This window comes from Rhincodon typus, chromosome 19, assembly GCF_021869965.1.
Source record: "Rhincodon typus isolate 14 chromosome 19, sRhiTyp1.1, whole genome shotgun sequence".
Classification (NCBI taxonomy): domain Eukaryota; kingdom Metazoa; phylum Chordata; class Chondrichthyes; order Orectolobiformes; family Rhincodontidae; genus Rhincodon; species Rhincodon typus.
In genome coordinates, this window is record NC_063350.1 from 33038480 (window position 1) to 33051261 (window position 12782).

The following is a 12782-nucleotide window of genomic DNA, read 5'->3' on the forward strand; positions in this document are numbered from 1 at the left end:
GGAAATAGGTGAGGAATGTACAGATGATTTTAAATTAGACAAACCTTAATGTTTGTGGACAGTGTAAGAAAGAGTCAACACTCCAAGCTGATGGCATTGCATCAGATGAAATGTCAACCCCGGGCTCTCTCCCTGTCTCTTTCTGCAGATATTACCGGACCTGTTATATACTTCCTGAATATTCCGTCTTTATTTCAGATTTCCTGCCTCTGCAATATTTTGTTTTTATGAATGTCAAAGCTTGTTGTATTATGAGCGAGCATTTGATTCACTTCCATGTGCATTTGATTCAAGCCGTTTTTCCTCTTCTGCACTTACATTTTAATAATTCCAAACAGTCACCCCTGTGAATCCAAGTAATGAACTAATGCATGATACAAGAATACACAAGGAAGTAAAACAGGTCTAGTATGAAGTTCAATCTTCTACTTAATAGCTGCATTATGCCAAGAAACCTATAATCATTTTGTATTATTTGTCATATGAATGCAATGGCATCCTACCTTTGGTTATATGCAGAGCTCAACTGTATTCCATCAGGGCCTTTCGGAACAACCCCTATCCATATTTGGTGTTTGTCAATCACATGGGGATTTTCCAGACTGACAGGGAAAGGGCTGAAAGATGTATCAACATCCAATAATATGAATTTATCAGCCATTAGATATGAATGCATTATTGATCAAAGAAAACACTTCAGTGAATTCAATTAAGACTAATCATGCTTACCAGCATACAAAATAAACATGGAACAAAATTATTCTAATATTATTGGACAAGTTTAAATAAGGACGCTTTCTTATCATACCATTTGCTAATAAATCTAGATTTCTTTTGGAAGAATCCAAAGTCACACTGAAAGACTATGTTATCATTTAACTAATATATATATATCATTTGTACAAAATGAAGTAAGGTCTTATTCTTTGGAATTGGAATGACTTAGTAATGGTATCACAGACTCAAGTTTAAATGAAATAAATGTGCAGGTAATATCATGACTGCACCTGTGATTATTCATTGTTTCAATCTGAAGCTTGAGGCAATTTTGACGATGCTGTCACTTTAAAAAGGTTATTTTGACGTTGGTTTTTTTTTGAAGAGAGGTTGTAAAGGCAGAGGTACTAAAGAGTCTAGGGAGTAGCAGCTTAACAAAGGAAGGGGAGTGGCCAGTTCTCCAGAAGAGTCTTGACCCGAAACGTCAGCTTTCCTGCTCCTCTGATGCTGCTTGGCCTGCTGTGTTCATCCAGCTCTACACCTTGTTATCTCATGTTTTATCTAGTTTTTTTTTAAGCTGTAGCAGTCACAAGATGTTTTGAGTAACAGAAGTATTACAAGCTTCAGTAAAGGATTCTTCTGACTTTCTCTGAGATCTCTCTTTGGAGGTTGTTCCCTCCTGCCTTAAGAATCTGTGTTTGAATTTACCTCTTTGCCAAGGGATATGTTTATGGGATGTTACTATGTTGGAACAGTTAATTGGTTAAGTTGCTGTATCGGGTTAGGTAGGTTTTCCAATAGTTAAGTTACTCCAAATTCCGCTTCATGTTCATGTTTCAATTGTAGCGTTTAATTAAAATTTTGTTTTGCTTAAAGCCGAGTGGTTTGACCAGTTGTATCACACCTGGAACACCCACTTCACATCTGCCCTTAAAATAAGAAAAAGTTAGGGTCTATTTTGAGGGGGTCTGGCCTGGTCCCTAACACAATGGAACACACAAATGTTCAACCTACTCAACTTGTAATATGTGTATTTGTACTATATATTAGAAGTGCATCCAATTTTCACTTGTAATGTTGAATAATGTTTAATACATGTTTTTGATCATGTTATTTCAACCTACTCACATTTGCATTTCTGAAGTGAAAGAGGACAGTGGAGCAAGGGTACCACTTGTGAGGATGATGGATTGAACCCCTTGGCGTACCAGCTCAGCCATACTGTAGCCAGGGCAGAAGCACCAGTAACTTAAAATCTTTCCTGTGAACATAATGAATATTTTTAGGTGTTACAGTATTCAAGTCTCTTAGAAAAATCTCACTGCTATTCGATATTCTAACAGCTACGTTGTTCTAGTAGATTACCTGTCCCAGCGTCTAAGTTGTCTAGGGGCCAATTGATAAAACAAAAGGATGCAATTTACCTGATAAATAAATAGGATGACTAGACAATTTATAATAAAAATTGTGAATGAGTTATGATCAGTGTAATGAACTGGATACTGAAATATTGTGGGATATGTTCTATCTAAATTCCAATCCAGCTCTAAACAAAGTAACCATTTTTACACAAAAGAGTATTAGTTCAATTTTGTTTTAAATTATAAACCATACTGATGCAGATGACTGAAACATAAAGATAGTCTTCAGTTGGGTTCTACCACTATAAATTTTAAAACTCAGTTTAGGATTCTGCCACAGTACTAGTGCAAACCTGAAGGATCCTACAGTAATTTACTATGATCTACATTTTTAGTAGTAACAAGCTATACAGTAACATCTACCAAATTACTTGGGGTCATTGTACATTCCACAAGTAAAATATTCCCAAAAGCAGGAAAATAATTGTTACACTTACAGAATACCCATATTTTCTGATCGCTTTGGCTCATTTGCAAATTTCACTTCCAAATTTTCAGAATGAGGATACAGTAGTTTCAAACAATTTTAATGAAAAATCAATAAGAAAATGTATAAGGCATTTTAGCCATTTCTTCAATAACTCCATTTGCACTTTATAATTCTGATCTTAACGCCTCCCTAACAGGTCCATTCTCCCTCACAGATATCTAACTTGATAACCTCAATCCAGTTGTCAATGAATCAATCCAAAGCTAACTTCAAATAGCATGTTCAGAGATAGTAAGAACTGCCTATACTGGAGTCAGAGATAACACAGTGTAGAGCTGGAGGAACAAAGCAGGCCAGGCAGCATTAGAGGAGCAGGAAAGTTAATGTTTCAGGTCGGGACTCGAAGCGTCAACTTTCCAGTTCCTCTGATGCTGCCTGTGTTATTTCAAATAACATGTTCCTTCCCCATAGCCTTCCATCTTCAAATATTTATCCAATTTCCCCAAAAATGTAAATCTTTCACGGAATACAAGCCTCACCGTAATTTCTTTTGAATATATTGACTATGGGCCATATCAGAGGGCAGCTACAAGTCATTCACATTGCCGTGGGCCTAGTGTTTCCAAAAGGATGGAAATCTGTCTATGACAGTTTAAACACCATCACTGAGTCTAGCTTTTCCAAGTTACTTTCATTTGAATCTATTTATTATATTTAAATTCCATCAGATGTTCCCAGGACATTAGCCTGGGCCTCTAGATTTCTGGTCCAGAGAAATTTTCACAGATGTTTTTGCACAAACCATTCCCTATGACAAAAGCTCCATATTCAACAAAGTTTAAATTGTGAAGTTGCCCCTTTTAAGACAGAGATGAGGAGAAATTTTTTCCGAGGGTTGAGACACTTTGGTGCTCTCTGCTTCAGGATGTAACAGATGTGAGGTCATTGAATATTTTTAAAGTGGAGGTAGCTAGATATTTGTTTGGCCATGGAATCAAACATTACCAGCAGCAGATAGGAATATGTGATCGAAACATAAAAAAAAATTGGCCATTATCTAATTGAATGCCAGAGCAAGCTCGAGGTCTACTTCTGTTCCTAAAACAGATGTTTGATTTCTCAGTCTCCTCCAAGGTCTCTCAATCACTATCCTTCAAATCTTACTGAGAATTTTAAATTGATGTCTCTAACTGAAGTAAATAGTCTTTCATTTTCACTGCATCAAATACCATCAGCAAGTTAAATAAATCTCTACTCCTCAGCACATAACTTTCAGACAGTTAATATGAAGATTCTGAAAGCTGCCCAATTACCCAATGCATCATAACAGTCCATTCAGAGAGATTTTTAAGAAACATATAATCTTAATATTTTCGATCATATCAGTCATTCCTCTGGCAAAACTGTGCAGTATAAGTTACAATACTGTCCTCTACCTGTCAATGGTGGAGAAGTGCCAGGCATGTCCTGTCCACAAAAAGCAAGACAAATTGAATCCACAACCACTGCCCCATTTATCTACCCTCAATCAATGTCAAACTAATAGAGGTTTCATTAAAAGTACCAGCAAGGAGCACTTAAGACAGCAATAACCTGCTCACCATTGCCTGATTTGGGTTCTGTCAGAGCCATGTGGCTCCTGACTTCATTACAGCCTCATTACAAATATGGATAAGAGGGGAATTCCAGAAGTCGAGGTTAGAGTATCTGTCTTGACATCAAGGTAGAATTTGACCAAATGTGATATTAAGGAGCCTTCTGTTGCATCAAAGTCAACGAGAGATAGGGGAGAAACTCTCCACTGCCTGGCATCATACACTGCACATGTAAGGTTCTTGTGGTTGTTGAAAACTAGTCACCTCAGTCCCAGGAGATTACCTTGTGGAACTCCTGTAACATTCTCCTCAGCTCAACCACCTTCAGCTGCTGCATCAATGACCTTCCCTCCACCATAAGGTCAGAAGTGGAAATGTCCACTATTGATTACACAATGTTCAACATCATTCATGACATCTCAGATACCGAAGCGGGTCCATATACAACAAGATCAGGCTTGGGCTGACAAACAGGGAGTATATTTGGACCACACAAATACCAAGCAATGACCATCTCTAAGAAGAGAGAATCTAATTTTCCTCCTTTGATGTTCAAGAGCAAAGGCATATCACAAAATAATATTTCACTTTCAAGACCACTTGTACATGGTTACTACACTGCTCCATGCTACTTAACTCACTCTCTGCAAAGTTATATTTACTTGTAGATATACCAGCATGGGGCTGTATACACATATTCAACTCTAATACTGTACACATGATTTCACGACTTCAATGAAATTAAGATCAGGGAGTTTGGGTTAAACTAATATCATGCAAAAAGTGAAACCTGGAGGACACAATAAAACAACTGACTACCTAAAATTGTGCAAAGACCATATTTGGGTAACTTCAACCAAATCATTCCTCATATGTTTAGTTTAAAAATTCACTTTGTTCACTTTGAACTGTTAGGCCTTTTGTACAGGAACGAAATGTCTAACAGATATAGCTCTTTCCCAGAAACAGCATTGAAAACAGATGGTGATTGCAATGGGGCAGCATGTCCAGAGCCAATTCTTACCAGGTTTAACTAATTTCTACTTGCTTTTAGGCTACATGCAAGTTCCAACTGTTTAAATTTCTCAGGAATTGTGAATGGAATGGATTGAAAAGAAATAAATTGAACTACTTGAAAGCTTCAGATGGTTTGGCTGGGTATTTAAATGTTTCTTGGCTCTCCTTTATTTATGATAGAAAAGACTGAGATCTTTTCTTCAGAATAAAGAAGGACTCAAAAATTCTAATGTTTTAATAGGATAGGAATACAGACAATGGTTTCACTTGTGGAGAAGGCAAAAATTTGTGAACATAAATACGAGATAGTCACCAACAAATCCATCAGAATTCAGGAGTAACTTTTATATTCAGAGACTGAATAGAATGTGGAACTCAATACCACAAAGGGCTCAACAGAGTAGGCACTGAAAAGTCATCTCTCCGAGTGGAGAATCTAGAATATTAGGGCACAGTGTCAGGATAAAGGGGTAAATCATTTTAGATCAAGAGGAGGAAAAATATGTTCATTCATATGCACCTGAATTGTTGGAATTTTCTGCCCCAGAGAGGTCGTGGATGATCCATCATCAAAGCCAAAACAGATGGACCTTTGATCTATTGCCAAACAAATGGGTATGGGGAACAGGCAGTAATATAGAGTTGAGGTAAAAGTTTAGCAATTATATCACATGGTACAACAGACTCAAAAGGGCCAAATAGTCTTCTCCCGCCCATATTTCTTTTGTTCAAGTAGAGTACTTGAAACATACAGCATAGATTATGCTTAAGCAAAGTTACATAAACAGATAAAGGAGAAAGGTAACAAGGGAAATGAAATGATGTAGATGGAGGTTTACATGGAGTATAAACACCAGCATAGAGAAGTTGGGCTAAATGGCCTATTTTTATGCTTTTCTGCTACCTTGGTCAAACTTTATTCTTCAATTTGTGTGTCATACTTTACAGGCAATGCAGTGTCACCACTGGGACGGTGTTGCATTTGCAATACAATGAGTTTGCACAAGTAATAACATAAAAAATATTTTAAAATACACACGATATACACACACTTTAAAATGACATTGTGTTAAGGCTAATATTTTTGTACTGTTGGTTAAGTTAGCTGCAATGGTTTATAGGAATGTTAAATGTTGATGTATTAGGACTTTTAAAAAAAACAAACTCATATTGAGCGCGTTCTCAGAAAAAAGGACCTACTTTGAAACACAAATATTTAGAGGACAGGCAATCGCCTAGTGGTATTACCGCTGGACTGTTAATCCAGAGACCTAGATAACATTCGGGAACCCAGGTTCGAATCCCACCACGGCAGACGGTGGAATTTGAATTCAATAAACATCTGGAATTAAGAATCTAATGATGACCGTGAATCCATTGTCGATTGTTGGAAAATCCCATCTGGTTCACGAATGTCTTTTAGGGAAGGAAACTGCCATCCTCACCTGGTCTGGCCTACATGTGACTCCAGGCCTACAGCAATATGTGGTTGACTCTGAACTGCGCTCTGGGTAATTAGGGATGGGCTATAAATGCTGTCCAGCCAGCGATGCCCACATCCCATGAATGAATAAAGAAAATATTTGTAGTAGTTAGGCAAATATAGTATTTATTTTCCACATGTTTAAGAACCCAAGGACTGACAAACAGCAAATAAATAGATACTTAAATTTATTTTTGTTGGATTTGTGGACTATTGCCAGTAGTCTGACAGGATTCATACCTTGTTTTTTCGTAACAGATGAAGTCCATAAATCAGTTCTGTGTTGCTTCCTCTTCCCACTGTTATCTGGGTGCACATGAACCTAGGGGAACCCATTGTAGACACATTGGAAAATTAAATATTCAGTAGCAAAATTCCAGTAAAGATAAGCATACTGTAACTTCCAGGCATTAGTAAGTCTACAGTCTGGGACTCTCAATCAGGAAACCATGGTAAATTATATTGAAACCACCACAGATCTTACATCAAACAGCTTACAGAAATATCAAATGTTTAATTACAACATGGTGTTTAAATGGGGCATACAGCCAAATAACGACTGAGAATGTAAATTCTGAGTAATATAATTCAATGGCTGTCTGGCAGACCTGTGTGTATTATGTGTAGTCTCAAGAGAAACCCTAAAATATCACATTTAACAGGTGTCAAGATGTCAAAGAGAAGAACTCAGGAAGGAAAAGGAGTTGTAAACTGAAATCTCCTGTGAGCTCCCTCTGAATTTCAACATGATGGGAGAAAAGAGAGCAATATTGGCAAGAGGTATGTTTGTGTGTTTCCCTTTGAAGAATACACAAAAACAGGGGTTAAAAGCCAGTTTCAACCCTGGTTGAGGTTGCGTTAGGGCAAAGGTGTGCGCGTGGGGACCACAACTGGGAAAACTCCAAGTCATCCTTGCGCTGCAGGTAAAAAAATAAGTTTCACTGTGTTTGCTAGAAGCTGGGTAGCAAGTCCACAGTCAAAAGGAAACAGGTCAAAGGATTTCAGCTGACCTGCAAAGTCCAGAACCTCGAAATGAACTGTTTGCCTACTTAACCTTTGTGCTAAGCCTTGTTTCACTCAGTGTAAAGGCTGCAATGACTTTCATCTACCTTCATGGAAATCAGAAGCTGACCTGTATATCTCTTTTGTCAGGAATCGCCTCCTGTCTGATCTGCACCTTCTTTCGTTAATTCATGAAAGCCTGTTCAAACTGGCTCCTTTTAAAAGCGTAAATTCATATGATCTGGGAGAAAGGCATGCATAAATGAAGGGATCTTTTCTAAATTAACTGTGCTGGGAAAAACTGTGGGCAGGTTGTGGGGGTTGCTTGAATAAAGGAGGGGAGCCCGTTTATCCCTCTTCACCTGGCAGCTTGATAATTTGCAGTATTGTGTCTGGAACCGTAATATATTGAGAAACCTTGCCTGGGGATTGGTTGCAACAATTGATAATTTTACAAAATAACGAAACATTTCAGAATAATCACTGACGTTACTCTGAACAATAGTATTCTTAGAACACCAAGTTTAAGAAAAAAAAACATAAAATTCAAAGCTAACCTTGTAATGCTTGGTCACATTTTGTCCCATTGTATGTGCTGTAGTGCCCCCTGGCGAATCAATGCAGAAAACAATCTGAAGAAAGAAAGACAGATTCATTGCAAAAAAGGTAAATGCAGTAAGTTTACCACTAGCTCTAAAACTGTCCTCTAACATGCATCCTGATGGACTTTAACACTTAGGTCGAATGTCTACCTTTATTGCTAAAGGAATGGTGCACAAAAGTAGGAAAGTATTGCTGCGATGGTGAGGTCACATCTGGAGCACTGCATATAATTTTGGTTCCCTTACTTGAGGAAGGATGTAATTGCATTGGAGGCAGTTCAGAGAAGGCTCACGAGATTAATTTTCCAGAGATTAAAGGCTTGATTTATGGAATGGAGATTGAGCAGTTTAGGCCTATACTAACTAGTATTGAGAAGGTGATCTAATTGAGGTATACAGGTGCTAAAGGGTATTAACAAAGTAGACATAGTGGATGGATCCCCTTGTGGGACAATCTAGAACAAGAGATCATAGTTTTAGGCTGAGGAGTGGCAGATTTAAAACTGAGATGAAGAGGAATTGCATCTTCTTGAGAAGGTGGATCTTTAATTAGCCATTAGCTTTAATGGTTTAAAGGATTAACAACTTACAGAACTGGGCAGAAAAGTGCAGTTGAGACCTTGATCATATTAAATGGTGCAGCAGGCTCGTGGGCTAATCTGCCTGCTCCTAGTTCTTAAGTTCTTATTCACCTGTACTGTTGAATCCAAAATGGAAATCTACATTCATTCTGGACCAAATTTTGTTTATCATCTGGCTTTAGACTTGAGTGACCTTCACCCTTACATTTGACAGTGCATATTTTACATAAGTCTAGTGCTGCTGCAGCATCGGATATGCTTTTGGGAGCTCAGCTTTCTGCTATGCTGCTGAATTAGTTCCAATTTGTTCCTGCTGGCTACCAACCTGCTCTGGTTTCTGCCCCTTGCTCCTGAATGATTTCTGATTTTCTATTGTTTGCTTCCCTTGACTGATGATTTCATTCATCCTGCAAGACTCCTCAGTTTCATTTTCTGTATGGATTCAAGTTTCTGAGACTGGCTCCATCTTGTATGATCTACATGTACATCAGCAGTTGTCAAAATATCTCTTTCACCAGACACATCACATGAACCCTTTGTAACAGTGAACAATTTCTCTGCATCAGACTTGTCAGATTTTAAAAGCGTTAAACAACCTTTAAGTCTCCTTTGCAAAGGAAAAATATGTTGCATTTTATAATTGTCACTTTTTTTTATGCATAGGCTCCACTTAGTTGATGGCATTACCATTCAAGACACATAATTCAATACCAGGTACTGCCTTTGCTTCCTTTTGAGGCCCATGTAAAGCATACTGTCCATAATTACAAGAAATATTCTTTATGATAAAAAAGAAAACTGTGACAGTATTTGGCGTCATTATTTTTTCTCCCTTCTCCATCCAAAACGGGAAAGGCAACGAGAAATGACATAACCAGAGGACAAATTAAACAGAGAACATATAGTTATTCCCAAGAGCGCAAAACCTTAGCCATGAAAACTAGACAGGAATATGTCACACCCATGGCAAGCAGAACTATATATTCAAATTATTCCATTTATTTCAAGGTCATATCTTCAACAGTAATCCTTGTAGCTTGTAAAAAATGTGGCTTTCCAACAATTTAACCAACTATTCCACACAGCAGCTTGACAACCCATGTATTTTGGCTTGTGTCTACCATCTCCAAATCGTCTTTCCAATTTTCCGAAAATTAGTTTGAATAGTGGACTGTTTTAACATTGCAATGCAACTAAGTCACTAGATGATCTAAATTAAGATTTATTCTGTTTCTTCCTCAAGCCACAGAGATTTGGATAAACTGAAGTTTACAGATAACAGAATCAGAATTAATCTGAAGCTGACAAAGCTAGAGGACTAGGTTTTCAGCAGCTGAGGGGCTGAGGCAGAGCCATGATAGCAGACAGTGCAGAGAATGTGCTTGCCATAGACAAAAGGTCATAAATTGAGACAACACAGCATGGAGATGAAGGAACACAGCAGGCCAGGCAGCATCAGAGGAGCAGGAAAGTTGACATTTCAGGTCCTGAAACATCAACTTTCCTGATCCTCTGATGCTGCCTGGCCTGCTGTGTTCCTCCAGCTCCGCACTGTGTTATCTCTGACTCCAGCATTTGCAGTTCTTACTATCTCTGAGGTCATAAATTGAGCTTGGTGTCAAAGTAAATGAAGAGTTTGCAAACAAAGCTTTAACGTCAGTCAGTGACCAGGGAAAAAGTCATTTTTGGCACTCCTTCCCCAACAAACACTGAATTCATTCAGCACAAGGTTATGAGGGGAGGGTACGTGGGGACAGGCAAGAATGCTGAAGAAGGGTATTCAGAAATGCAGGGAGAGAAGAATTACAACACTGCCACCCAGTGGGAGCCAGCAAACACATTCACAGCAACATCTTAAGGTACACTGTCACATGATCTTCAGAACTCTGGAAACACCACTTTGACTACACAACAGATACTCTCTCTGAGATACAAACCTCTGGGTACACATCACTGTGCTGCAGACTATATCCCATTTTCCATAATTAGCATCTTTTTGTGGCTATTTTAATCAACCTGTTCAGACACTACTAGAGTCGAGACACTACTACTACGCCACAATACCCCCACCATCCTTTGTACACTTAGTTCACTTGGAAGCAGGCACTACTACAATTTTGCAATGAATACGAATCAAATCTAAAAAGAAAATAATTCTTTAGATCAAGTTATTAAAGAGAAAGATGCAATTTCATTCAACACCACATGGTGCTCTAAAAACTGCACATTTAACAAGAACATTACAGTTTACTGAGGCCAACTTACCTCAAGAATATCAGCTACCTTCTGTAATCCACTTGTATTGGTGAATATTCCACTGCCTATACACAGGTGAGTAAAGAATTTAGTTTAGTTTAATTTCAAGCTCCAATGATGTGAATAACTTCACAAATTTTTGGTGGGGGTGCCGAGATATGGCATCAAAACCTTAAATCAACACCGAAAGCAGACAAAGTAGTCATAGCAATGAACAATGAGTACACAGTTAACATCACTACGGCTTTCCATTTTAGAACTGCATACTCCTGTGTGAAGACAATTTACAAGAACATGCACCTTCATCATCCAAGCAGAGCAAAATACAACTGTTTGTACATACATAACTGAAACATTCAAGATTATTATAACATGAATTACTATGTACACAAGATCCTCCTGCATGAGTTTATTTGAATTATTAATGCAAGTCATTTCTCATGCTGCTACTTCCCAAAGATATCAGGAGTCCACTGCTTCTCCCTCTGATTTTCATGTTGCAATTTTCAATTCTTGCAATTCATCAGTTCAGTCCTTTGAATTAAATTAGCCAACATTTTTGGTAGTTTTAATGCAAAAACATTACGGTAAAACTATATTATTTCAGTGTTTTGCTGGCCTGACCCAATGAATGATAGATATTTCACAAAGACAGATGTAAGGAAACATCCAAAATTTTGTATATCTACACGTGATGCAAGGAATTGAAAAGACAGAATACATCAAATACTTACGTGCTGACAAAGCACTGATGATCTGTTCCAATGCTTCTAAAATTGCAGACTTGTTTTGGAAAGTAATTTGAGCTTGTGCAAACAATTCAAAGATGAAGCTGGAATTGAAGACCATAGTATTTATTAAGAGGAAAACAAGTTGTTACCACCCAAAAACTAGGAAATGCCTTCAATTAAAAACTGGACACATTGCAAATACTAGATAGGTCAGGCAGCATCTGTGGAGAGAGAATGTTTCAGGGCAATGACCTTTCGCTGTTAGGTCTTCAACCTTCTTTCCTGTCAGATGTTGCCTGACCTACAGACAGCTTCCAGCACATCTGCAATTATTTCATACTTGCAGAATCGGCAGTACGTCTGCTATCATAATTAAGAAATGCCTTAATTTTTTAATTATAATAAACCATGAGTTAACAATAATAAACAAATTACATTAATGCTACTTTTTGCCTTGCTGCCAGGGATTGAATTATTATATACAATAATGAGATAAGACTACATTCATAAGGTCCACAGGGAAGGACATCCAGCTGCATGTTTGGACAAATATTCACCATTTGCCAAATCCTGGAACAACACTGCTGCAATAAAGGGGCAAGCGTTTACATCAACAGTGGCACTTTCTGGGCACGTGTCTCACAGGGACCATCTGGAACAGCACCTTGCTTCTCTGTCAAGGTGGCTTGTCATATGAGCCAAGGAATTGTAAAATAAATACTTCATTGGTTTTGGCATCAACTTCTAAGCTCAGTTATAAGGAAGGTCAAACTAGTGTCATTTCCCACCAATCCTGTTTCTCTAAAATATGAGGATACTAAGAGTCAAGCACAGGATTTTCCAACCAAGGTCAACCACAAGGTCAAGAAATTTTTGTTACTTTGAGTTATGGGAATGGAGAACACTAAGTTGCTGAGGCAAATAGGCATAGATGTCTTTAAGGAGAA

General features: G+C 38.0%; 1 protein-coding gene across 4 annotated transcripts in view; it reads right to left on the minus strand.

Moving 5' to 3' along the window:
* The window catches only part of rtel1 (regulator of telomere elongation helicase 1), a 109735-nt gene that overhangs the window by 63681 nt on the left and 33272 nt on the right, over positions 1–12782 (minus strand). For all 4 annotated transcript variants that reach the window (XM_048608503.1, XM_048608502.1, XM_048608501.1 and 1 more), the window contains 6 exons: positions 11839–11936; positions 11114–11169; positions 8223–8297; positions 6904–6985; positions 1846–1978; positions 504–617 (listed from right to left, as the gene is read on the minus strand). In XM_048608503.1, coding sequence (XP_048464460.1) covers positions 504–617; positions 1846–1978; positions 6904–6985; positions 8223–8297; positions 11114–11169; positions 11839–11936 — 558 coding nt within the window. The remainder of the gene's footprint in view (positions 1–503; positions 618–1845; positions 1979–6903; positions 6986–8222; positions 8298–11113; positions 11170–11838; positions 11937–12782) is intronic.